General features: G+C 38.2%; 1 protein-coding gene across 1 annotated transcript; it reads right to left on the bottom strand.

Annotated features, from left to right (window-relative positions):
• Nucleotides 1-1,080: 1,080 nt before the first annotated feature.
• Nucleotides 1,081-24,497, bottom strand: LOC130427923 (prostaglandin F2 receptor negative regulator-like). Its single transcript, XM_056755677.1, has 9 exons — nt 24,205-24,497; nt 16,122-16,496; nt 13,545-13,961; nt 10,992-11,375; nt 8,368-8,787; nt 6,368-6,754; nt 5,886-5,993; nt 4,972-5,271; nt 1,081-3,693 (listed from the first exon to the last, which is right to left on the bottom strand). Exons 1-9 carry the CDS (start codon nt 24,254-24,256, stop codon nt 3,527-3,529), a joined length of 2,610 nt encoding a protein of 869 aa, XP_056611655.1. The 5' UTR covers nt 24,257-24,497; the 3' UTR covers nt 1,081-3,526.
• Nucleotides 24,498-26,154: the final 1,657 nt, after the last annotated feature.

Here is a 26,154-nt window from a genome sequence, read left to right as displayed (position 1 = left end):
CCTGGGCGATCTGGCGGTAGCGGGCATCGTGCAAACTAAAGTGTTCTTATTACTTTTTGTTATTCAAATGTTTCGATCATTTGTATGTTATGTAACTGACAATAAATGTTTCGTAGTACTTTTAGCCAGTTGTCTTATTTTGAGATATATAATATAATATTGAATGCATATAAATGATTTTATGCTTAAAATTTAGTGAAATTCAAGTCTGGAAAAAGACAAAACTTTTTATAGACGTCTTTCAACAACCCGAAAAAGACGTCTTCTCAAAGACCGGAAAAAGACGTCGTTTCACCTTTCACTTTTCAACCACATTTCGACGTTGTTTGGACGTCTGGCACTGACGTCTTTTCGACGACTTTTTGCTGGTTGGGGATCACTTAAAGCAACAGTATGCTTTATGGACAAAATCCACATGGATTGACAGGAAAAAGTAACACTATAAACTTTAAACCATGTAAGTGGTGCCTTTGTGTTTTTAACTCTGTTGTGTGTTTTTTTAATCTCCATGACTTTTAAAAACTCTTTTGCCAGGTGTTTTTTGGCCAAAACCACAACAGCACATTTAAAGGATTTATAATATACGTGTATCTTAAATGTTATGCTTATATTGCGTATGAAGGATTGGGAAACGATTGCATTACGCTGTCAGTGTACTGTCTGCAACCCAATGTCATCATTACCTTCTGAAAAACTGATAAAACTAAATAGACAGTATGTGTGAGAGAAAAGGGATTGCATAAGAAGTCAGTCACTCTATGGTGAGTTAACCCTTCACAAAGGGAAAGACTGAGGTCATGTCTGATACCGGGTTTTTGAAAATCAGATTTAAAAACATATGTAAAATAATTTAGAACACAATATAGTTCTAATTAGATTAGAAGATGCTGATTGGCACAATTTTATATAATAAAATATGTACAACTCTTAAATCAGGAATGGCTCATTTGGTACATAGACCTGTGGAAAGTTCTCGATTGCTCCAGAGCCGAGTTCACGACATGAAGACAAGCAGGCAGGACATTTAGTAGAAGCATATATTTCCCACACATGATTTTCCATGAATTATCATATCATATACAAATTTAAAAAGTATTTTATTGTTTTTTGTGTGTGTAGTGCAGTGAGGTCGGCACCCTAGCGCCCTCTATAGGCCAGCCGCCACTGCTCCTACGCTCTGTCATCTCAGACCTCACATGGACTGAGGACCAACAAACTCAACAGCTTCACTTTTCACAATAGAAAGAATACATAATACACAATGTATATATTTGTATACACATCCATAGACACAATAAGGCCATCTAAGGCAAAACAAAATGCAATTACATTGCAAATCAATAGTAATAGGTAATATCAAAAATGCACATCAGATGGAAGAGAACCAGTTCACATAATATATTTACACATTTGACAAAATACGGATCGATCAATTAATATTTTTTTCTTGGTTTTGTAACACTTTAAACAGAACGACCTAAACACATACATCTCTCATCTCAGACCTCATGCAGACTGTGGAGAGATCTCACAGCCCAAAAAATCATAAGAAAAGAAATGACAAATACAAACACAGACACCTGTCACTTTTGTTCCACAATATATCATATTCTGACAGAATTGCCTAAAGACACTTAACTTTGCAATAAAAAAAAAAAGAAATATGTCCCACAGGTCTGCAACTAAAACAGATGAGGTACCTCACACTGCCAGTGCAACGGTAAATGGATTCAGCAAAAAAATAGGCTAACCTTCTCTATACTGTACATTTTGCCCTGCAATGTCCACATACCTATCCATCTGTCAAAGAGAGCCCGAATGTTTGGTACAGTAATCCCTCTTGCAGTAACAGGCAGCATCAATCGACTTTACATAGTGGCTCGTCTCTTTGTCAACTACTAAAACAGGCCCTTCGTAAAAGTTTGGCCAATCAATTGTGAACGCTGCGAAGCAGAACTAGAAATGAATGGAATGTCTATAAATGCTTTAAATTACTGTATAATCACCTGAATCTATTCCTGTGATAAGAAAACCCTGAACTTTCCAATAATAAGGATGGCTTTCCTTTAATTTGTATGTGCCATGGTCAGCTCTTAGGTACCTGCACCCCATCTGGCTTACTGGATTTGGGCATTTCATTTCATGAAAAAAAAAAAATGTTTTCCAACTATGGTATGATGTCAGTTGCTAACATTTTTCTTAGTTCATTTTATTGCATTCAACAAAACACATACATTTATACAGGTTTTGAACATGTTGAGGGTGAGTAAATGATAACAGAATTTTCATTTTTGTGTGGAGAATCCCTTTAATCAATATTTTTATTCATGCATGAACTAGTGCTTCACTGAAATAAGCTTTGATGATTTTTTTTTCTTTCAAACATGCTTTATATTATTTGTTTGCAGTTTTTTTTATTTGTTATTGTATTCGTACAGAGATAAAAGGCTTGATTTTGAAGTTCAAAAGTCCCTCATGGCTGCTTTGATTTTCACCTTGAGGAAATAATAGATGTATTTAAAGGGTTAAATTGAAGAGTAAAAGTGGAACCTCTACTGACCGATATGTTTTTTTAATCTGACACTGCTACAAAGTAATTTATCAAAATGAATGCTGTGGTTATTCTTTGATATATCCGAGACCGTAATAATAAAATAAATATCTGCTAAGCATTCAGTATATAAAAATAGCTGTTCTTTTTTTCCATAAAAACGATTTCCTTTAATATCAACAGCTGTCGATCGGAGAAAAGACATCATAGTGCGTTAAATAGCAGTACTGTCAGCACAAAACCGTGTGAATGTGGATTAGTTTGCACTGATGGGAATCAGAAATCGAATGCAAAACCTATATGTGCGTTTCTTTGTTTGGGGTGAGGAGTTAATGTCAACAGCAAATAATAGTTATCAGGCCTTAAAAATATCTCTAATCAGCCGCTAATAGCGGAAGCCACATTGACAGCCTTTTGCAACTGTTCTCTGAGAGTACTGTGCAGTCATTTCGGGATCCCAGAAGAAAGTGGTGGTCTTGAAGAATGCACCCACCAGCCAACCATACATTGTTCGCTTTCCTTTAGACCGACTAACACTTGCCTCAATGCGGCTGGGAGGCAATGTCAGCCTTTTGAAATGCTCCACTGTTAGAGAGTCATAACTCCGTCAGACTGGAGGTGGACATAAACCAATCTGGGATGACAGCATTTTAAAAGTCAGCATAAAACATTTCAATTGAGATTCTTGGCTCTTTCATTAGAGTCCATGATGTCATCGCATAGCCGTCAGAATTTTTTACATGGTGGGAGGAAAAACCATGGACGGGGTTGTCAGTGCTCGATTCCTAGGAGAGATTTTTTTTAAGCAGTCTGAGTTACAGTGACCAAATCCTCAAAGTAATTATAATCAAACAGGTTCTCATCTCTTGTAAAATGTGCATATCCACATCAATGCATTCTCTCCTGTAGCCTAATACAAGTTGGTTAAAGTGGTTTTGGGCAGGTTTGGTTACAGCAGTAGGAAACGGAATGGGATTAATCCATCTCTAGGTCTATAAGCTTGTTGCGGGGTCGGGGTCTGTGCATGGGGTTTTTGGAGAAACAGCAGTGGGAAACACCAAGACCCAGCAGCACTGAGAGGACACACGCGATCACAGCAGCAAGTACACCATAACTCACAGGCATCTTCAAAGACTCTAACACTGTAGAAAGAACAAACAACCAATTATAATGACATTATACACATGTACAAATTGATTGTATTTAGTGCTCGGGGCCATATTCACAAACCACTTTATCTTCCTGTTACGTTTTTAGTTATGAGGTTCTTCTTAAAACATATTCACAATTCTGCTGAGAGCAACTTTAACTAAGGAACAGAGAAATCTTAAGATAAGAGATACATTTGAGAAATATCCTTTGTGGAAATAGCACAGTATTGATAATGATGGTTTTAATATCACGATTATTGTGCCATTGATAGCCTGCACGTAATAGATGAAATGGTAAATAACCATGTTTACATGACGAATATGAAGTGATATGTTCGGACAATTAGCATTCAAAGTCTATCTTCAATTCCACTACTGCATTAAAATTTCATTCTCAGCTTTGGAAATTCTTCAGTAGATTTGAAATATAGCACAAATAATATCATATAAACAGTCATATAAACTTAAAGGAATAGTTCACCCAAACTATTCAACCAAATTACTCACTCTAGTTGTTCCAAATCTGTTTAAAATCTTTTGTTTGGTTTTATATTTGGACGAATGCTTGTAACCAAAAAGTTCTTGGACCCCATAGTAGGACATATTACAACGGTAGTCAAAAGTGGCACATAAATGTTTGCTGTCCTACATTCTTTGAAATATCTTCTTTTTTGTTCAAGCTATTTTGGTGGTCAATGTTGGCCAAGAACCCTTTGGTTACAAGCATTCTTCCAAATATATTTCTCTACGTTCATCAATACAAACAAATGATACAGATTCAAACATTTTTTTGAGTAAACCGTCCCTTTAAGTTATGGCTCAGAATGGTAAATAATGATTTTAGTTTCACAGACAAGGCTTAAGGTTAGTCCCAGACTAAAATGATTGTTTCAGCTGTCTTGACTGAAAATAACTTGTCCTTACATGTCCTAATATATGTCAATGCCAGTGTTAGAAGCAACTAAAATATCCGAATTTAACCAGGTCATAGTCCTGGCTTGAGCTCCTGCTGTCCGCATGATGTCATTTCCGTCATCAGGAGGGTCCGTGGTCGTCCACACACCCCTTCCTCGTGCAGCCCAATTTTTAAAAGGCAGAGTCCACTAGGTGACGTACTACACATGTGTCGAACTCATCTATCCTCGCTGTGCGGACACGTTTGTGCGGAAGACGGATATATATAGTCAAGTATACCCGCCCCCTAAACTAAGCCTTGTCGGTGATAGCAGGCCTAGAATTTAACACAACTTCTATTTACAACATGCTTACGTTCAAGTTTAATAGAGAGAACAACAGGGGTAGACTTGAGGTCCTGGCCCTTGGTCCAGACTCCAGTAGACAGTAACCAGGGTGTGGCAGTGCAATAGTATTCTCCCACATCGTTGTCCTCAGTTTTATGAACACCAAGGACAAATGTCTGCCAGTCAGTACGTTCCAAACTGACAGTTCTGTCACCACCAGTCTTCCTTACCACCCCCCAGCGATCCATGCTTATAAGAGGTGGCACTCCTCCATTATCTACAGCTCTTCCTGAACTCTGGAACCAGCGAATGTCGAACGCCACATCACCTACAGGACAGACAGAGTAAAAAAGCTATTTATATTTTTTCTATTTGTATGTGAGGCCCAAGCAATAGCAATGTCTCCCACAGTTTCAGCATGCAAAAGAGACACACAAATACAGAGAAAACGCAAGACTCATGTGGGTAAGTGCAACAGCTATGGCTCTAATCTGGAGTGTTTTTAGTGGTGACGGACAGGCTGCCGGCTGACCTACATCCCCGTTAACATCCTCTAGACCAGTCATCCTCTATTGGCGAACCGCGGCCCGGCTATATCCTCTAATATCTTTATTTAGCGCAAAACGCGCTTCATTTTAACCCTTTCCACTCTGCTTCTCTCCCGCCAAAGACGCGTCGCATAAAGAGCAACAAACACGTGCTTAATTCAACAACACTATTGCAGACACGCAGTGCAGGTAAATGAACACACAACAGTAAACAAAATGCAGCAAATATTAGAGCATTTGTATCGGTAAAAGATCGGAAAGAGAAAGCTCTGGCTTCTTGTGGATGTGGCCTATATTTTTTAAGTGAAATGCAATCTTGGCATATTTTTGGGGTATTCGATTATAAAGTTGTGTAGTGTAGAAAGGATTTATAGCAGACATTACACAAACATACCCGTGTTTGGAGCAGAACTCAATGTGGACATAATGCATTTCATTTTGACTGGTTCTCCTGGTAACACCTTGCTGGTAAGTGACTGAATGGATATGTTAAATACTGGACCTGGAAGAGGAAGAACGTACTTGTCTGTTTAAAAGTCAAAGTTTCTAAACACCATACATAAAAGAAAACATTTCAACAGTTTACATGTTTAGGAATATACTAGTATACAGATACAAGCAATACTCCTTTAGAATCTGGTCAATCGTGCTGCTTACAAAGAAAAATGCTTGGTTGCTTCAACCCTTGGTTGGGTAACACCAGTTCATCAAAGTGTTTTCATTCTTAACCCAACAGTATGTTATGTCCCTATTTTATCCAGCCATGGGTTAAAAACAACCCAGCATGTTTAAGAGCGTAGCCAGTAGGTTTAATACAGAAAGAGCGCCAAACTCATTGCAACACAAAGGTCTAGGCTAGTATGCTAGCATGATTACCTGTGTCTGCAAAAGCAATGTCAATTTTGTTGGACTCATTGACAGTTTCTCTTCCCTGATCACTCATGGTGACTCTGCAATAGTAGAACCCACAATCTGAGACTTGGGCTCCATACAAACGGAATCGGTACTCAAGCTGCCCGGTCTTCTCCAGAACCACGCTGTCCATCCTGTTTGGTTCACTCCACTCCTCCAACTGTAAGACTGAGTCTGAACTAAGTGATAAGACTTTGCGTGATTTTCCACTGACAGTCTCCTCAAAAAGGATAAGAACAGAGTAAGCTGGATTCTGCATGTTCTGACCGGTCACACGGCAGGTCATCTCAAAAGTGGATCCACCAGTGGAGGCTTCTCTTACACGATGTGCTAGCACTTGCAAAATCGGCACTGCAAACACAGTATCAATATATTGCATTACACTCTGGAAATCAGAGAAAATCACAATTTTCACCAAAGACTGTGTTCATTGGTGTGGATGTGGATGGCCTGATCAATAATAAAGAATAAAAATATTTATTATAAGCATGGATATGTTCGTGAACTGGTGTCTATTAAGGTAGAATTAATACGTTGTAACTGCATGCTTTAATCATTAGCAAAGCGTTACCGACTTCTGTATCATTTTGGATCAATAACAGGATAGTTTAATCTCTATAACTACTGTACTTGCAAATGTAGCTTTTATAGTGCTTATTGTTAGCAGTAAAGGCCAAATTTTTTATTTTCCCTTGAATTTTTTTTTAATAAGAAATGCATGCTTAATGAAGACATTTTAAGGAACAGTTCACCCAAAACGAATACTTTGTCAACTGGACGAAAGACTACTGAGGGAGTAAATGGTGACTGCCACAGTGAGGATCTCTTATTTTGGAGAAGACTCTTATGTCACTGATTGTGAATTGTTTTGCGTTGTACTTGTCTTCACCATGCCCATTTTGCATTTACTTGGTTATTAATTTCTTTTTGTTGATTTATGTTTTGTTAAGAACTCAAACAAGACAGGTAACCATGTTATATGTTTATTGATTTCAATTAACCACTTACATAATAATAAATTGTCATACTTACGTACAGGAACATTTTATCTCACCAAACAGACAAAACCCGGTCACAGTAATTGCCACCATTTTGAATGCCTTTTTCCCGCCAATAGTAGACACAATTAATTGTTGTCATGTGTGAGGGGGAGATTGGAGTTCTGTTTGATTCTTTGTTAAAAGTTGTTCAACATTAATAATTAATAGTTGTTTTGTAGGCAATTTTTATATTATTCTAATTGGTTATCTCTTTGTTACTGTAAATCTATAGTGGTTTGGTCTTCCTTAGATTTCTTTATTATCTTTAACAAATGGTTTAATCCAAGTAGGAGGGGCTTAGCCTTTTTAAGAAGGCGCCTCAGTGTGGTCAAGGAGATCCTAGGCTCGTAGAGTGGGTGGTTGGAAGTTATTGCTCTGTTTTTGGGCCAATTTATTGGTATAGCCAAATGATGTTTGCAGATAACTTTGAACAGTTTATTTTATTTGTTTGTTTAGTTTTTCTTTCTTTTTTGGATATTCACTGTAAATACCAGTTGCAGGTATTAGATTATAGACTGAATTTTTGACCTCATCAGCACGTTACTTCATTTTTTTTCGCCTCCATCTGCCGGTACATTCAGAGCAGTGGTGCTGCTACTGTTGTGGCCTCATTGGGGCACCCCTGTCTCTGTTACAGTGACCAAAATTGTTTTTACATAGTTACAAACTTAATATATCCTCATTTGTGTTTAGCACAACAAATAAATGTTCACAGGTTTGTAGACGGTGAGCAGATGAAGACACATTTTTCATTTTGGGGTAAACTATTCTTTTAAGTTTAGTTTCACACACATTTGAAGTTAACTCTGTCACTTCTAGGAGCACAGCGGTGTCACTGGTGGAATAACGCTCCTTTAGCTGAATTTTATAAAAACAAGACGAGCATGAAAAACAAGTAAGGCAAAGACACAAATATCTGCTTACCCTTTGGTGACCACTGCACGACGACTGAAGTCGACTGAACATCTTTTGCTTTCTCCCATCCACCTTGCCGGCTGGAAGTCCATGCAGTTACGGAGCACAAATAAGAGCCCCCGTCAATATCTCTAGTCTGCAGCATTCGCAGTATGAAGATGTTGGGATCTCTCCTGGTCACTGCTATGTCCCCTCTCTCCAGCCTCTCCTTGTGCTGCTTGCCTGCAGTTAAAGCTCCGTGCTGATTTACGGAGGCTATCACGACTTCGTTCTGAGATGAATCTTTAGTTGTGCTAGAGTAAGACCAGGTCACACCTAGGTTACCATCTTGGAGATGGAGGAGGTCGGTCACCTGACAGCGCAATTCAGTGGGATCACTGGTGAACTGAGGGGTCAGAGGGGCTTCTAGGGTCACTTTAAACTGTGGCTCTGTGTCAAAAAGAAATAGAAAACCAACGTAGTCATTACACTTATTGTTCCTCCTATTTAAATTCTCAAATTGAGCCATTTAGAGCATTTATAAAATTATAAATCCAATGTTACCAAAAACAGGAAAAAAAATTATGATGTCAGCAATATAGTGTCATTTCACATTAAATCAACCAAATACCTTTCGTTACAGGCATGCATTGTTAGTAAAGTGAAATGTTGACAACAGGCCAGCTCACCATGACCGCTTCAAATTACACTTCCCTAGTCCTCTATATAACTTCTGTACTTGTAGTGTACTCATAAAATATGTAAATACTGTTGTTGCATGCTTTGAAAGTTTACTTTCTCATCCTACCCCTAATCTAAAATAGTATGACACAACATAAGATCAACACACTTACCCTCATTAGTCTTCATAAGTAAATGCTGACGCTTTTAAATGACACCTCTTTCAAAGACAACTATTATTATATAATTCAAAGCTTATTCAAATCTTTCTGGGTCCAGTTATACGATACACTGTATTTACCGTGGAAACATTAACAGACAGAGCTTTGAATATATTCAGATATTGCTACTCAGAAATTCTCAGCTGAATCCACAATGCAGTTAAAATATGTAAAACTTTATGCTATTATAACACCACATTACCCTTTAAGTCACGGGGAAGGCCTTGAAAAATAAATCAAGTTGTGTGTTCATGAAATCTATCACATAATAGTTGAAAAAATGTAAACAATAACAACATTTTTGGTTACTAAGCCCAGTTATCTGTAACAAATGCAACCCCGGTATCTCATGACCTTTGGAGAAAGAACCAATTGGCTAGTTTCATAAGATGGCGGCGGTGAGCCTTCGGGACACCAGAGTCCGCATAGTAATTTCTGGTCGTATAACACTTTATGGGAAAAGGAGGAATTTTGGCCAGGAAATATACTAAAACAAAAACAACTCGATAGTGTTATACGAACGGAAATTAGTATAGGGACTCTGCAGTCGCACAAGCTTACTGGTGCCATCTTGTGCAACTAGCCATGTCTGCCAGTTACGGCAGACGAATCACTACAGTCATAAAGGGTCTTGTCTGCCTGTATATAAACCTCAGCCACCGGCCGTAACGTCATTCTCTGCATATCTCTACGTTAAAGCTGTTTTGTTAAAAAAATTAATGTTTTTAATGGATGCGACAATGGCTTCAGATTGTATTCAGGACCACGGACAGATCATGGTCTTCTCATGCTTGACATGGTCAACAAGTTGGACGTATGACGTAGTATTTCTGTGCTCGAAATACACACCCAGCATTCGTATAGGTTTCGGAAAGATTTTTTAGAACATGAAAATCCGTTTCGTAACAACTCTTCTTAGACCCTTATTAGACAATTCTCCCGGAAAAGCATGCTCACGCATCGACCCGCCAGAGCAAGAAGAGCACGTCCACATGTCAATCAGGGAGAGCGGGAGAAGGAGCAGGTACAAACGTCAACCAGCTGGAGCAAGAGAGAGAGAGAGCACTGCATTGGCAAAGTTCAGCAGCGTTCGTTTGTTATATAAACGGTGCATATAGGGCTGGATTTGGAGATTGTTTGAAACCGATAGATGGAGTAGTGCGCAGCGCTAGAAGATGCCAGACATGAACCGCAAGTGGTAAATGATACAGTCATATGTCTGCTTTTTGTTGGCAATGCAACAACCTGGCACCTGGTTTAGTTCCGCCTCACTACTCAAGCCCTAGCTGGCTCGGTTTGGCCCAAGGTATAGCCCTGGAAGTGAATGTGGAAATGCGACTGTCCCTGGCATGCACTAGCACGCCCGCAGCTGGCCCGATAATAGATGCATCCCAGGCACGGTTGCGCCAAACATGGCCTTTGGTTCCGTTTTTTCAGATAAACTCAGCAACAGCAATCTCTTTCCCACAACCACTAAGCCTATGTCCTCTGTCTGTAATCGTGCGTCACTGCAGTATACACCATTGTTAAAACCTTCCAGAATTTTCTATGGCAGTTGGATGTATTTTAAGCACAGACTGCATAGAAAAGCAATCAGATGAGAGAGCTTCACCCACTACTGTTGCCAGATAAACGTTAGGATAAACTGAAAAGCTAGACCAGGATAGTAAATGGAAACAAGCGTACAATAATAACAATAATAATGACAGTTAAGGGTAAAGAAATAAAAGTTTAAACAAGATTCAATCTTACCTAAATGAGTCACCAGAACTTGCACTGTGTCAGATGTTTTCTCTGCTGCCTGGTACCATTGATCCCTGCCCTGTTGAAGCCAGGCCTTGACACGGCAGGAATATAATCCAGAATCAGAGCGGTCAACCTTATGGACAAGCAGTCGAAAGGTTTTTTCATTTACTCTGCTGAAACCCACGGCCTCAGACCCATCCTGCAAGAGCCCATCACGCCCTATATGGATGAGAACTCGAGTGCTTCCTGAGCCATCAATTGATCCGACTAGCCACATTAACTCCAGGCTTAGAGAGGGGAGGTCATTAGCAGCCACTGTGCAAGTCAGATTCAATGTGTCTCCCACGTTAAGGGTGGTGTCCTTCTCCACAGCAACCATCAAAGACTGGGCTGAAATGGAGCAAAGGTGTCGCCATTACAATAAGCTAAACCCCAAATTTGTTTTTTCCATAAAAAGAGTTTCCTAAGTAAAAAGATTTAAAGGAACAATTTTTCTAAAATGGAAACCATCTCCCTGGTTGTTTCAACCATACATTAAAGGGGAACTAAGCTAGAAAATTCTGCAATTCTTTAATTTGTTCGACAAGTCTAGGGCATTCGTTGATCTTTGCAAATGCAAATTAAGATACAGTTATTTTGATGAGGTTCTGGTGCTTTCTGACTCCTGCCCCTGGACAGCAGAGCAACTGACTTTCAAAGCGCAGAATATCAGCTATGTGAGGTCTATGGGCAGGAGTCAGAAAGCTTAATTTGCGTTAATAAGGCTTGTCGAATGGCTTAAGAGTAATTTATGGTAGAATATACATTTTTTGGAGGAGTTCCCCTTAAAACTTGAACTCTTTTTATCTTTAAAGTATAGCCACTTTCACAAGTTACCACATGTGACACTAGGGCTGGGCAATATATATCGCGATTCACGTTAATTATACGTCTAAATCGATTCAATGTTTTATGTTCAGTAGGAAGTACTGCTCAGTCTAAAATCACTACGAGATTGAGTCGTTTATAACGTGTATTTGAAAAAGCAACGCTCGTCTATCATCATTACTGTAAATCAACTTTATTATAATCAAAATACCAGAAAAGATTTGAAGAACAGCAATAGAACATGACCACAGGCATTTCCTGTAACTAATTGTTCTTCTTCTGTTTCCCATATTCAGAGTTTCTGCGCAAGAGCGCCCTATGGCTTTCGGATGTAGTGGCATTTAACCGTAAGTCGTTATTTTTTGCAAACAAAATGGATTCAAAACAACATTTTTTGGCACATGTGAACTTCACATGTGATCACTCGGTCTAAGGGGTACTATACTAGGTGTCTACTGCTAAAATGTATCTACAGTAAAGCTGCTCTGCAACAATGCAAAATTAAGAAAAGCGTTAATCAAATAAATATGCACACTGGGTAATCTTTGCATTCAAAATAAAATGAACACATTCTTATAAGCATTTAACTCTTTCTCCGCCAGCCTTTAAAAAAAAAAGTTACCAGCCTACGCCAGCGTTTTTTAACATTTTCACAAAACTTTAATGGCTCACAGTACACTATCTGTAAAGAATATATGGAAAACCAAGAGTCTGGTTTTTAAACAAAATAAACCGTATTCTTCTATCTTCATTTGTTTTTTTATCACTCCTTAGATGTGGGTAGGTTCCTTCAAAAATGCATCACTTTGATTAAACTTTGATTAAAGTTTTTTGTCAAAGATTCCGCCCAGATTACACTCAGAACAATCATTAAAAACCGATAAGAAATATACATTCTAGGTTCTGTGATTCTGTACTTTTTCCCAGGTGTGTAGCAGCGCCACCTGCTGTACAACAGTACAAACACTGATTGCCGTAATAACTCGTCTTTGGCAGGGAACCGTTTTTTATTTTAAATGACGAGATAACTCTTCACCGGCGTTGACAGAGTTACAAGGAAATACATTCGGGTAGCCCTTTAGACTGGTATCATTGCTTACATGGTATTTTCTGAAAGCAAAAATTCTGATCAATTTGTTTTCATAATTTTTCTGATCTGTTTGTGGCTGCTGTTTATCAAGACCGCCACACCATATTATTTTGAAGGATTAACTGAGTCAGCCGATTATTGCAATGGGGTCTGTTTTGTCATACGTCATTTGCAATGCTTCACTGTCAAAATCATACCAGTGCACACAAACCTTTGTTGGCAAAAAATGACCTAAATGCAAATAAAAACAATTGTGTGTCAGCTGTCTTCACAGCAAATGCTGTCATAATGTTGTCAAGTCGGTCATATCATTATATTCATAAGAGCTCCTGACTTTTAAAGAATAACTATTACAATGCCCTTAAAATTACATTTCATATGGTGTGTATTGTTGCTGTGTGTGAATGTAAACAGTGTACCAAGTTGTAAAGGCGAAAGTAAACAAATAACAAAGAGTCGGAAATCCATGACAAAGATCCATGATAAACAAAAACTCTAATAGAAGAATTATTTTGGTCATTGCATGATACAAATCAATGTTAATGCGCCATCCGTGCCCCTATGTAGCAGGCAACAAAGCAGTAGAATAAAATGTAACTCACCTATAGGTGTAACTACGACCGTTCCTACTTCTTCAGTCTTCTCCAGTATCTTTCGCCACTTTATTCCTTCTTCACCCTGTCTCACCCACTCTCGAGCTGTACACACATATACCCCCACTTCCATGGGCTTTGGATCTGTCAAGACCAGTCCGTAAAAGCCACCACCACGAAGATCCAACTGAAATCCACCATCTGCATAAAGCTGAGTGTAGTTGCTCTCTACTTTGATTTCATCATCTGGTCCAAATGTTAAGATGTCCTCAAATAGATTATTCCCTCTGCTGATAGACCAAGTAACTGAGAGGAAAGTATGCTCTGTGAACCCTCGGGTGATGCTGCATTGAAGCTGCACCGATTCTCCTTCATTCACCACTGATTTGGAAAGGGCTGTAGCCACATTCAGACTGTCCCCAATCACTGAACAAAATAAATGTACAACACGTTAGATCAGGCAGGAAAGCAGGCTGAAGGTTTAAGGTGACGTGTGCAAGTCCCAAAAAGCCATATGACTGACAGGTAAAGCAACAAACCACGTTTCTGTATGTCGTTTTGTGCCGCAACATATTTATGGGCGTGGGAATTTTCCACAATAGGAGACCAGTGTGTTAACAACAACAATGTTAATAAGTTCATGTCGTGAACCTTGCATACTTTTAAGAATTTAGCGTTTAGTCGACCATAATGAATTCACATTGTAAAAAACACAGCTTCTAGGGTTGATGGCTACAGGGAAACATCGCGAAGGACGATGACATCGCCCTACTGAGTTTTAAAGTGAGACACATCTTCATAATCCGCGAGCTGCGCAGTTATCAATTCAGACGTGTGACATCTGTACAGCGCAAGCTTCACAGTTTTAAAGTGAGGTTTGATTGTATTGTTATTCTAATTCAATAAAAGAGTTATAAAGTGAGGTGCGTCTTCTTTATACAACGCGAGCTGCGGCATTGTGTTGTTTCCAGGCGACACGTACATCTCCCAGAAATCCTGCTGCCGCACTAAGCAGCTCTAATGCGATTCCTTTATTCACTACTCTTTGCATTTATTTAAGACTTCATTTAACTCATTGAAGACTATGTTTGCATCTTGTGCATTACATACACCTCAGACAAGAAAAAAGTAAAATACACATTAAAGTCACGATTGCAGTAAACTAGAAAATAGTTACGATTGCACTCTTAAGGCTATTATACTATGTAAGATATTACCAAGTTGCATTCAGATATTGCTGATCTAACATTCATATTTACTTCAGAAAGATGCGAAAGAAGATTGGGGTAATGTTTAAAATAAAATAAGATTACAGATAAGACTAAAATAAAATAAAATTAGATTAAGTCTCACATGAAAAAAGAGAAAAAAGTCGCAGCAATACAATATTAAAGTAGGCATATGTTGAGAATAAATCTGTAGCAATAAGTAGATTTTATTAAAAATATATGATAGAATGTTTGTGTTGTAATCCTGCAGTAAATCACCATTGGGTGAACTGGAACTAGTGCTATTTCACTACACCCCATTAATGCAATGTCATACACAACAAACTACAAATTTGAGGCACTTTTACCAGGTTGAGTAAAAATAATACTTTTATATAATTATATTTTTATCTAATGTAATATTTTAAGTTAAAAATGTAACATTGCTATTAAAGCCTTTCTTATAATAGCTAATGACATTATAATTTACCTGGCTAAATGTCACAAATTATGTGGGATCTTTCTTCCAACAGTAAAAACATGGATTGCGAGAGAACATAAAAGATGATGAACGGTTAACTTTATAGTTTAGGACTTTACATTAACATTATTTGTTTTACATGCCTTATCACATCGGAGCACTGAACAATAAAAATGTCATTTAAACAGGCACAAAGAGATTTCTTTTTCTAAATGTTGATATAAATTTGTGCCTATTTGTTCTTGTAGTTAATCCAATGGTTTGTTAACTTAAACTACATATTAGACCATAGAGCATTAGGCATTACTAGCCATCGGGAATACCAAGAGATTCTCTGTGGTCTACGGGCTCTGTGGACCGGCTCTCTTAACACGACCTAACACAACCGCGAACGGACTGGGTGCTATTGGAAAAAGAAGTCCAGGGCCAATTTTCCACCAAAATAATTTCCATAAAGGAAATAAACCTAAACATTCAGTAAATCACTGACATTTTTAGTGAACATCGACACATTTTGTACACACAGCTATACATTCAGACACAGGAAACATTTTTTGAAGCTTGACATATGTAGAAACTGCTGCTGAATATAAAAAGAAAAAATCAAAAAATGATTTGTCGGTTATAAAAGTTGTTCTTAATAGTCAATATGACTTATCTAGAAAAGGGACAGCCAATGTAAAACATACATATATACAAATGAATTCAGTTGAACAAAAATCTAGACTTCACTTTCAATTTAGAGGAATGTTATCATCAATGAAACTGTCATTGTACTACGGTTTCTGAATTGACTCAATATAATGGGATGAAAGGGTCTGTATGGGATAAAACCCAATTTTGGCACATGGTCGGGATTCTAGTTAATAAAATAAAATCTTAGCAGGCATCACCCACCTTTGAGCTCAACATCAGCAAAGTAGTTCCCACTGGTCACTGAATCAGTGCTTGGGGTGGTGCAGCGATACAAGCCACTATCGGTTGCTCTAACCTTCTTGAATTTCAGCTCCACAGAAGAATCCCCAAGCTTATTAAAACTGATGTCACCACTGTTGACTCGATCCTTCATCAAAGAGTGTGTAAATCGACTGTCAAAGGTGGTGGAGATGATGTTGATCACCTTGCCATCAGAATGCACCATAGCCCAGTCAAAATCCTGATCACTTGGCCCCTCGTAGTCAGACACATCACAGTGAATGGAGACAGCTTGTCCCTCTACACGTATCAGTGGTCCAGCTGGAACCTTAACCACACGACTCTCACAGAGTGCCACTGTAAGGAGAAAAAGCTTTGTTAGATATAAAGTATGTTCCAAGTAATAACAAGACTGTTCAATGATGTTTGTAGCAAATTGAACCATTGACAGCAACGGTGGATCTGTTGAAGGAACAATATGTGATCATTTTGCACCTAAATTTCCAAAAACCACGAGTACAGTGTGATATATTTTCTTTTGTGTATACTTACAATTATGCACAAATGATCGTATTATTTCCTATGAAATACCGTCGTTGAATATGCCATTTTAAGCTAAACAAGTCATTAAGCGATCAGGCTGGACTGAAGAAATCATCCGGATCTGTGTTTATTTTATTTCAGATAAGGTTTTCTATAATCTTTCCAAGTCTAACTATTTTGTACACTGTATCCGTGTAATTCTCTAGTCGTTATTAAGGCTATCTCTCCAGGGTTTTTCTGCAACCAAGATGTGTGCGCATCCAGAATGTTGACAAACTTATAATTAGCCTATAACGTGGCCTAACGGTGTCTACATTATGCTCTAAACATGATTGTAAACGGACTGCGCCCTCAAAAGTTATAAGCAATTTTATTGTCTTTCCCTGTTTTGAAACTTGGTTTTCAAAATCTGAGATGTAAATCAGGCTCAAATACATTTATTTTATAGTTGTGTTCAAAATTATTCAACCCCCACTGAAATTGATGGTTTTGGTCGGTTTGACATTGATTATGATCATTCAGTCATCCTGCTTACAATTAAATCAAAGAGGCACGTGTAGGTCAGACAAATATAACATAACATTTATAATGAAATAACCACAAATGTCTTTTCTGAGCTCACATCATTATCAGTTTTATTCAACCCCCAAGTGACATTCAATCTTAGTACTTAGTACAACATCCTTTTACAGTTATAACAGCTTTTAAACGTGAAGCATAGCTTGGCACAAGTGTCTTGCAGCGATCTACGGGTATCTTCGCCCATTCATCATGGGCAAAAGCCTCCAGTTCAGTCACATTCTTAGGTTTGCGCAGTGCAACTGCTTTCTTTAAGTCCCACCAGAGGTTCTCAATCGGATTTAATACTGGTGACTGCGATGGCCACTTCAAAATGTTCCAGCCTTTAATCTGCAACCATGCTCTAGTGGACTTGGAGGTATGCTTGGGATCATTGTCCTGTTGAAAGGTCCAACGTCTTCCAAGCCTCAGGTTTGTGACGGACTGCATCACATTTTCATCCAATATCTCCTGGTACTGAAGAGAATTCATGGTACCTTGCACACGCTGAAGCTTCCCAGTACCTGCAGAAGCAAAACAGCCCCAAAGCATGCTTGACCCCCCGCCATGCTTCACAGTAGGCAAGGTGTTCTTTTCTTCATAGGCCTTCTCCAAACATAGAGTTGATCCATGGGCCCAAACAGTTCTAATTTTGTTTCATCAGTCCACAGAACACTATCCCAAAACTTCTGTGGTTTGTCCAGATGACTTTTGGCATACTGCAGTCGAATCTTCTTATTCTTTGGGGAAAGCAAGGGGGTGCGCCTGGGAGTTCTGGCATGGAGGCCTTCATTACGCAGGGTGCGCCGTATTGTCTGAGCAGAAACTTCAGTGCCCACATCTGACAAATCTTTTCTCAGTTTCTCAGCAGTCACACAGGGACTTTTCTCCACTCTACGCTTCAGGTAGCGCACAGCAGTCGAAGTCAGCATCTTCTTTCTGCCACGACCAGGTAGCGTTTCAACAGTGCCCTCTGCCTTGAATTTGCGAATGATGCTTCCTATGGTGTCTCTTGGTATGTTTAACATCTTTGCAATCTTCTTATTGCCATTGCCCTTCCTGTGAAGAGTAATCACCTGTTCTCTTGTCTTCCTGGACCATTCTCTTGACCTCACCATGTTTGTAACCACACCAGTAAATGTCTAGAAGGAGCTGAGTATCACAGTCATTTTAAAGCTGCCTAATTGGTGCTTATTAGGCTTTATTGCTGCTCCCTGATATCCACAGGTGTTTTCAATACCTGATTGAAAACACTTCATTGAACCTCTGTTCTTCAGAGTGGTAGTCTTTAAGGGGTTGAATAATTATGTCAATGAAGAATTCACAAAAGAAACATTTACTACTGTATTACAAAACTAATTGATGTCATTTTAGTTGCATATGGTTCTTTAAGAAGTCCTTGTAGGATTTCATTCTGAATACAATTACAAATGTACACTAAATTCCCTAAAACCATTTACAGCATTGGGGGTTGAATAATTTTGAACACAACTGTATATAGCGGCATTAAAAGTTCCCTTCTGCAAGCGCTGAACAAAGAATCAAAATAATACATCACACATTAATAAAGCAGCACAACAAAATCCTTAAAAAAGGATCCAAAAAGATCCAGTAAAATAAAAGCAGTTCTGAAATAAAATGTTTTAAGACAAGTTTTGAAAGTGGCTAGAGAGTTTGCCTCCCTGATGTTTATCAGGGAGAGTTCCAGATCTTAGGAGCATAAGCAGAAAATGCTCTATCACCCATTGAGCAGAGCCGTGTATGGGCACATTTAAAAGACCATACTGAGAAGACCGTAGATTTCAACAAGGTTTGTAAGGAATTAAAAGATCAGACAGGTATTGAGGGGCCAGGTCATGCGATGCCTTAAAAGTTAACAAAAGGATTTTAAAATCAACATGGCGTTTGACAGGGAGCCAGTGTAAAGACTCTAAAACTGGTGAAATATGATCAATGGATTTAGCCCCAGACAGAATTCTAGCCGCAGAGTTTTGTACATATTGGAATTTGCTAATTGAGGTTTGAGATACTCCAGCAAGAAGTGCATTACAATAATCAATACGTGAGAAAACAAAACAATTTATCAACCTTTCAGCAACTGAGAAGGACAGCAAAGGACGTAAACGAGCAATATTTCTCAAGTGGAAAAAGGATGTCTTAACAGAGTTCTGAATAAAAAGCTCAAATTTTAGCGAGGCATCAAAGATGACTCCAAGATTTTTTAGTTTGCTTTGAAAGTCCAGAGCAACACCATCAGAAGACATGGTAATAGGGCCGGCATCGCGCAGTAGATGGGGAGAGCCGATTAGCATAATTTCGGTTTTGGAGCCGTTTAAAGACAAAAAATGCCAGACATCCAGTTCTTGATCATAGTAACACAGTTTGAGAGATGCACAGTGTCCACATATTGGCCTGATCTTGAATGAATATAAATCTGCGTGTCATCAGCGTAAAAATTAAAATTAAGATTGAGCGATCCTAGTAATTCACCAAGTGGATAAATATACATGCTGAAAAGTAGGGGACCCAAAACTAACCCCTGTGGAACACCAGTATATAAGGGACCGACCTTGGATCTATAGTCACCCATACACACAAACTGTTTTCTGTCATTAAGGTAAGACCTGAACCAGTCTAAAACTGTCTCTGATAGACCCAATTCATATTCAAGGTGATTAAGTAGCACTGCATGGTCAATGGTATCAAAAGCTGAGCTAAGATCCAAGAGAATGAGAAGGGATAGAGAGCCAGAATCAGAGGCTATTTGTAAATCGTTGGAAACTTTGACCGACGCAGTCTCGGTTCTGTGCAATTTCCGGAACCCAGATTGATGGTGCTCAAATAGATTATTTTCTATTAGGTGGGTGTTCAATTGGGCCGCAACTATACCCTCTAAGAGTTTAGCCAGAAAAGGAAGACTCGAGATCGGGCGATAGTTGGAAAGAAATTCACATCAGTGCTTTGCATTTTTTAAAATGGGAGTGACAGCAGCAGTTTTAAGTGCTACAGGCACCACACCAGTTGACAAAGAATTGTTTATTAAAGCAAGCACTGAAGGATAAAAATAATCAAAGCATGATTTGAAGAGACTACGGGGCAGAAGGTCGAGTGTGCAGGTGGACGTTTTCATTCGAGAGATTTGCCTGCAGAGTGTCTCAGATTGTACTGGATTAAGTTTAGAAAATGGACTTCCGGAGAAGGTTAATGAATTAACAGTTGAAACAGCAGACTCCGAAGAACTGCATACGAGTTTGTGTACATTAACAATTTTTTTCCTGAAAATCATAACACAACTGATCAGATGCAATCAAGGAGCTGGAGGCATCTGCATTGAGTGTAATAGCCTTCTAGGATTATTTTCAATAATACATGAATTGATAAAAACACGCTTAAGCCAGTACAACGCCACCTTCGCTCCAATTTCCGGCATGCGACCTTCTCTGAGTGCAGATCATCATTATACCAACGGGCCGACCGTACAAATGAGACATGACGTGTTTTTAGGGGAGCAAAGACTTCTAAATTGGATTTGAGATTTTATCCTCAAGGGAGAAAGAGGATGTAGCGTTTAAAGTAGAGATAACCGAGTTTGCCAAAACACCATGATCAATCGACTGCCAATTACGAAATGTAATAATAGGAGTGGGCTTTATACTAGTACGAACAATCTCAACATTAAAGAAGATAGCTGAATGGTCTGAAAGACCTATATCCATATTTGAGAGATTAGAGAGAAACGAGTCATTTGCAATAAATAAATCCAGCGTATGGCCTTTACAGTGAGTTGGCGTATTTACAAACAGAGAAAGATTAAAACAGTCTAAAAGAGATAGAAAATCCTTAGACATAGCACAGGTGTTCTGATCTACATGTATGTTAAAGTCACCTAAAATCATGAATCTCATAAACTTGGCTGATAATATAGAAAGAAGATCAGCAAATTCAAACAAAAAGTTCCCATTTGGTTTTGGAGGTCTATAAATAGTAACCATAGCAGTATGAGGTGCTACACGATGCTCAGATATACTTAAGACCAGACATTCAAATGATTTAAATAGAGGAACAGATACCGGATAGATGATGTATTGCAATTTGTAGACCACTATAATTCCACCACCTCCGCCAATAGTCTGTGAACATCAAAAAGTCCAAAGCCAGCTGGTGACAGTTGATTAAAAATCAGACCATCATTATGTTTGTTCCAAGTTTCCGTAAGAAACAGCAAATCCAGTTTATTGTCCATGATAAAATCCGTTAACGTCACATAAATTAAATGAAACAGCCATGAATTCAACCATGTTGGGAAAAAAAGAGCTGAATTTAATTAGCTTTGTTGTCTATGCTCATCATTCATATTGCTGTTTACTCACCGGGTTGATGCTCAGGATGTTTTAGCATACTCCGCATGTAGGTAACTTTTTAACAAGATTAACTTGTTTTAAACCCCCCAAGTTATACTATAATCGACTATACAACCATTATTTCACTAATCAACATTTAGATAAATACAGCCCTGTGGAATTAGTTATTTATTATCTCCACAAGCGATCGCAGTTTGAATGTAATGTTAGTAATTGCATATATAAATAGTGCTTTGTCTCCAGGTATTTAATGAGACTGACAAGAATATTATTAACGTAACATACCAGTTGAGCTATGCAATGATTCATGCTATGCAATGATATTCCGTTATGTTTGTTACTTTCATGATCATGTATTATTCCATCAGTGTTTCCCATACAATGCATTTACTTATTCGGCGTCACATTTTGTAATGTTTTTAACCATCGTGATAGTGACTGTATCTGTGATTGATTAACTAGAAGATAAACAGCGCTTCCCGTCATCACTCTATCCTGACCTGTCTGATGAGAGTTGAACCTCTTTTCAATGAGCTCCGTGTGTGTTTGCAAGCCTTCTGTCCCTAACAAAGAGTTTTGTCCAGTGTTTGCGTTTGGGTTTCAGACCTCTCTATTTATTGGTGTTTAGATGCAAATGTTTTGCTTTGTATGCAAGGAGGGAGTGACTGTTCTAAATAAAATAGTTTGTTCAGTCGTGTTGTAATCAGTTTGTCAAAAACAGAGGTATAACAGTCATAAAGATGCAAGCAATCGGTATCTGTTTTAAAAACGGTCGATCACTATCAATTAATTTTTGTTGTAAACAGGTTTACTGCAACTGGCTCAACCTTGTCATTGTGAAACTTTTAAACCCCCATCTGATGTCTTCCACTCCGTGCAGACTGTGGTCTCGGGTCTCAAAACCATAAACCGTACAGCTCCAAACCAAACAGGATGTCAGTTTTATTTCTAAATAAATAAAACTGAAAAAAAAAGCTCTTCTGCATCTGGATCAAACGCAACCAGGAAAAACTATCGGTGGGGATTATTGCCGATAGTTCAAATTATTGTTGTCGGTGCCGATTAATCTGCAAAAACGATGAATCGGTCGACCTCTAGTTTATTGTAGAATGTGGATAAAATTCACACAGATGAATGAAAAGACAATGACCAAAAACATTGTCAGTTGCCCTAGGTGTTTATTAGAATTCAGCTGAGATCAAACCTGTTATACCGACAAAAAGCCCTCAAACCCAAATATATGTGACTATTTATGTAAATGAAGTGCGTGTTTGGTGCAAAGGTCTTGTGAACCGAAAGTTCTCCGTAATTGACAGACTTTTTACACCTGTGACGGATGAATTTGAAAACAGTCCGTCATTTTGATGCATTACAATGAGGGCAGTTTGTAATTTGTAGCATTCAATCATTTCCTTTCATCAGAACGTGATCGTAAGGACGCGTAGGTTTCCCATTCATTACTCAAAAAAGTCTAGAACTACCTCAGGTTTGGTCAATAAGTAAGTGTTTTGACAAAAACTGTATCAACTGTATCAAAAACTGTATCAACAGTTTGGAAACTGTAATGGGGGAAAATAATAGAATGAAATAAAGAAAGCTGAAAGGAAAAGGCGGGATAAAATTTTGGGACTTGTAAGAACTTGTCTTCGCATGCACCAATGGTTGTTCAGATGAGGCGGAAAGCTTAACTCTGTTGCAAAAATACGACTGTTGTAGGCTTATGCGAGTTCAAACATCAAGATTAAAACGAAACAAAAAAAAGGAAGCATGACCGCAGATCAGAGCTGATATGAAAATTGTAGTGAAATGTGATTCAGTCCAGTTGTACAAATGTGTCAAGACCGACAAAGATAGGAACTGGGAAAACAGATCATCACATTCCAGCCATTAACAGTCCACAAAGAGGCTTAAATAAAAGCCAACTCACACAACATTCACTTTGGTCATATCGCACTATGATTGGCCTTCGTGTGTCTATTCAAGGTCCTGTTAAATCAGCAATGTGAGTTAGTTAGAGTAACTTTGGCCCTAATCCACAAATGAGCCACATGTCTGTTCAGACCTGCAAAAAGCAATTCAATTCATCATATATAGAATAAATCCAACAATATAAATGAGGACAATAAAAAAAGTTTTACTCAAATGTTTTTCGGCACAAATTTATCTGTGAAGTTTGCCAACACCAATGTGGTCAGGTTGCCGTCACTGTTTAAAAGTTATGACCAATAAATACAAATCTAGTTTGCTTTCAACTTTTACTTCCAAACTAGGTGTTATAGGACAGGTGTTTCAGGATTTAACCTGGTGGCAGAACACGTTTAAACCAGGGTTACAGTTTTGGATCATTTCACACGGACCTGTTAGCCACAAACCGGCGGTTGACAACTATTCTTCCCGAAGTAAAATCAAAGAGAGACAAAACAAATGTTATTGGCAAGAATTGGGAAAATATTAATATTTACTTATGACATCCAAAGACTGTGTAAACGCAGTATTTGACACATGTAGGACTAGCTATTTGACAGAATTCTGGAGTGAGTACATTTATATCATAAGATATAACAATTCAGAATTCAAACGCGATAAAAAAAGAAACAACTCACAAAGAGAAATGACAAGCATCAAAAAGTGAAAAAGACCCGTTTCTTTATCCATCTTGGTGGCGCGTGTTCCTACCACGAGACGTCTTTCACTCAAACGGGCAAAGTGTGAAACAATCCTCCAGTCAGAGCTGCGAACGTCGACTTCCTGCTACGCACCCAAAAGTAAAATTAAGACTCGCACATATAATGTACTGTTAAAAATCCTGTTTGAGGTGAGAGGAATCATAACAGATTCGGACGTGAGTCATGATGAGTTTCGCTACGTTCATATCCGGAAGTGTGTCTATAGGGACACACGTCCACGCAGGTAAAATACCGCCACACCCATGCAGCCGCGGAGAGGCGTGACCGTGCAGGCAAAATAAAGGCACTTGTTGTATATCCTTCGTTTCCGGAATAACTCAACATATGTGAAGAAGAGTTGCTCCCCGAAACATCCATATTTCTCCCATAATGAATCATATATGGCAAGGGAAAAGTTCTCATCATCACCACATCTGTCTGCTTTTAATGGCACGATAAAATAACTTATTTTCTCATGCTTACAACATGAAAAAATACGATAATCTTTTTCCAATATTACCTACGATAAATGTACACAAATAGGCGACATATAGCATGCTACACGAAGTTAAGAGCAAAGGCTAGACCAGATGTGAACCTGGACGACAAAACCAGTCTTATGGGTCAATTTTTCGAAATTAAGTTTTTACATCATCAGTTTTTCAAAGTTTAATAAATAAGCTTTCTATTGGTATATGATTGTTATAATATGACAATATCTGGCGGAGATACAACCGTTTAAAAATCTGAGAGTGGCAAAAAATCTAAATATTGAGAAAATTGCCTTTGAAGTTGTTAATAAGAGGCAAATGTGGCAGGTCATCCATTCACAAAAATAAAGTTTTGATATATTTAAGATAGTAAATTTACTAAATATCTTCATGGACCATGATCCTTACTTCATATCCTAATGATTTTTGGCATAAAAGAAAAATAGATAATTTTTACCCATACAATGTATTTTTGGCTTTTACTAAAAATGTTGCCGTGCTACTTAAGACTGGTTTTGTGATCCAGGGTCACATATTACATAAATACAGTATTATGATTCGTTCTGTTGGAAATGGTGACATTTGCTATTTTTGTTTGTTCCTTTTTTTCTTTAATGAAAGCACTGACATAAGCAAGCCCACTGATACGTATTATCCCACCATGATTTATTCAAAGGAGCATTTTACTTACTTAAAAGGCAGCAACAAACTCTCACACAACTCTTAAAACATGGGAAATGTCACAAATGCTTTGGTTGAAATAACCAAAATAGATGCAGCAGACTACAGTAGCCTACAATATATAATTAAAGACAAAGGACCACTTACAAAATCTGAGAATTATTTATTTTAAAAATAAATAAACAGACATTCCACGCATTAAGAAACGGTTAACTTTTTATTGACCATTCATAATAATTTAATAATACGCAACAAAATAACAGAATAAAAATAGAATGCTAAATGATTCATCTGTGTTCGTGGACACAATCATTTACTATACTACCTATCAGCAATCACAATGACAATGGGCTGAGGCAAGCTATTTAATCTTTCCATATTCTCTTTTACATAATTTTATTGGCCGATCCATGTGTGACTTTCTTAAATTGTTGCTTAGTCGATTTTGTCATCAGGCAACAGAATCAAATAGCGGAGTACATAATGTATAGCCAAGAATGTGTGCTTGCATTAGCTTGTTCACAAGCAAATATATTGTCGTAACTTGCTGTGATTTCACAATACAAAACTATATGACTAACCCATACCCTAACCTTAGCCTAACTGTAAGCGTAACCCTTAAACAGCCCTTTAAAGTGATTCCAGAAAGTGAGGATGGGCCATTATAAGATGTGTATACATCATACTGTTATAAGATGCCGTACAAAGACTGAAC

Source organism: Triplophysa dalaica, chromosome 8, assembly GCF_015846415.1.
Source record: "Triplophysa dalaica isolate WHDGS20190420 chromosome 8, ASM1584641v1, whole genome shotgun sequence".
NCBI lineage: Eukaryota > Metazoa > Chordata > Actinopteri > Cypriniformes > Nemacheilidae > Triplophysa > Triplophysa dalaica.
This window is presented reverse-complemented; position numbering and strand designations above follow the sequence as displayed.

Bases quoted from the DNA above. Each gene is read 5' to 3' on its own strand.
- LOC130427923 (XM_056755677.1), bottom strand. From the start codon at position 24,256: ATGGATAAAGAAACGGGTCTTTTTCACTTTTTGATGCTTGTCATTTCT. The intron at 13,962-16,121 runs GTGGGTGATGCC...TATTTTGTTCAG, and splicing joins TGCTGATGTTGAGCTCAAAG to TGATTGGGGACAGTCTGAAT. The intron at 8,788-10,991 runs GTAAGATTGAAT...TTTTTGACACAG, and splicing joins AGTTCTGGTGACTCATTTAG to AGCCACAGTTTAAAGTGACC.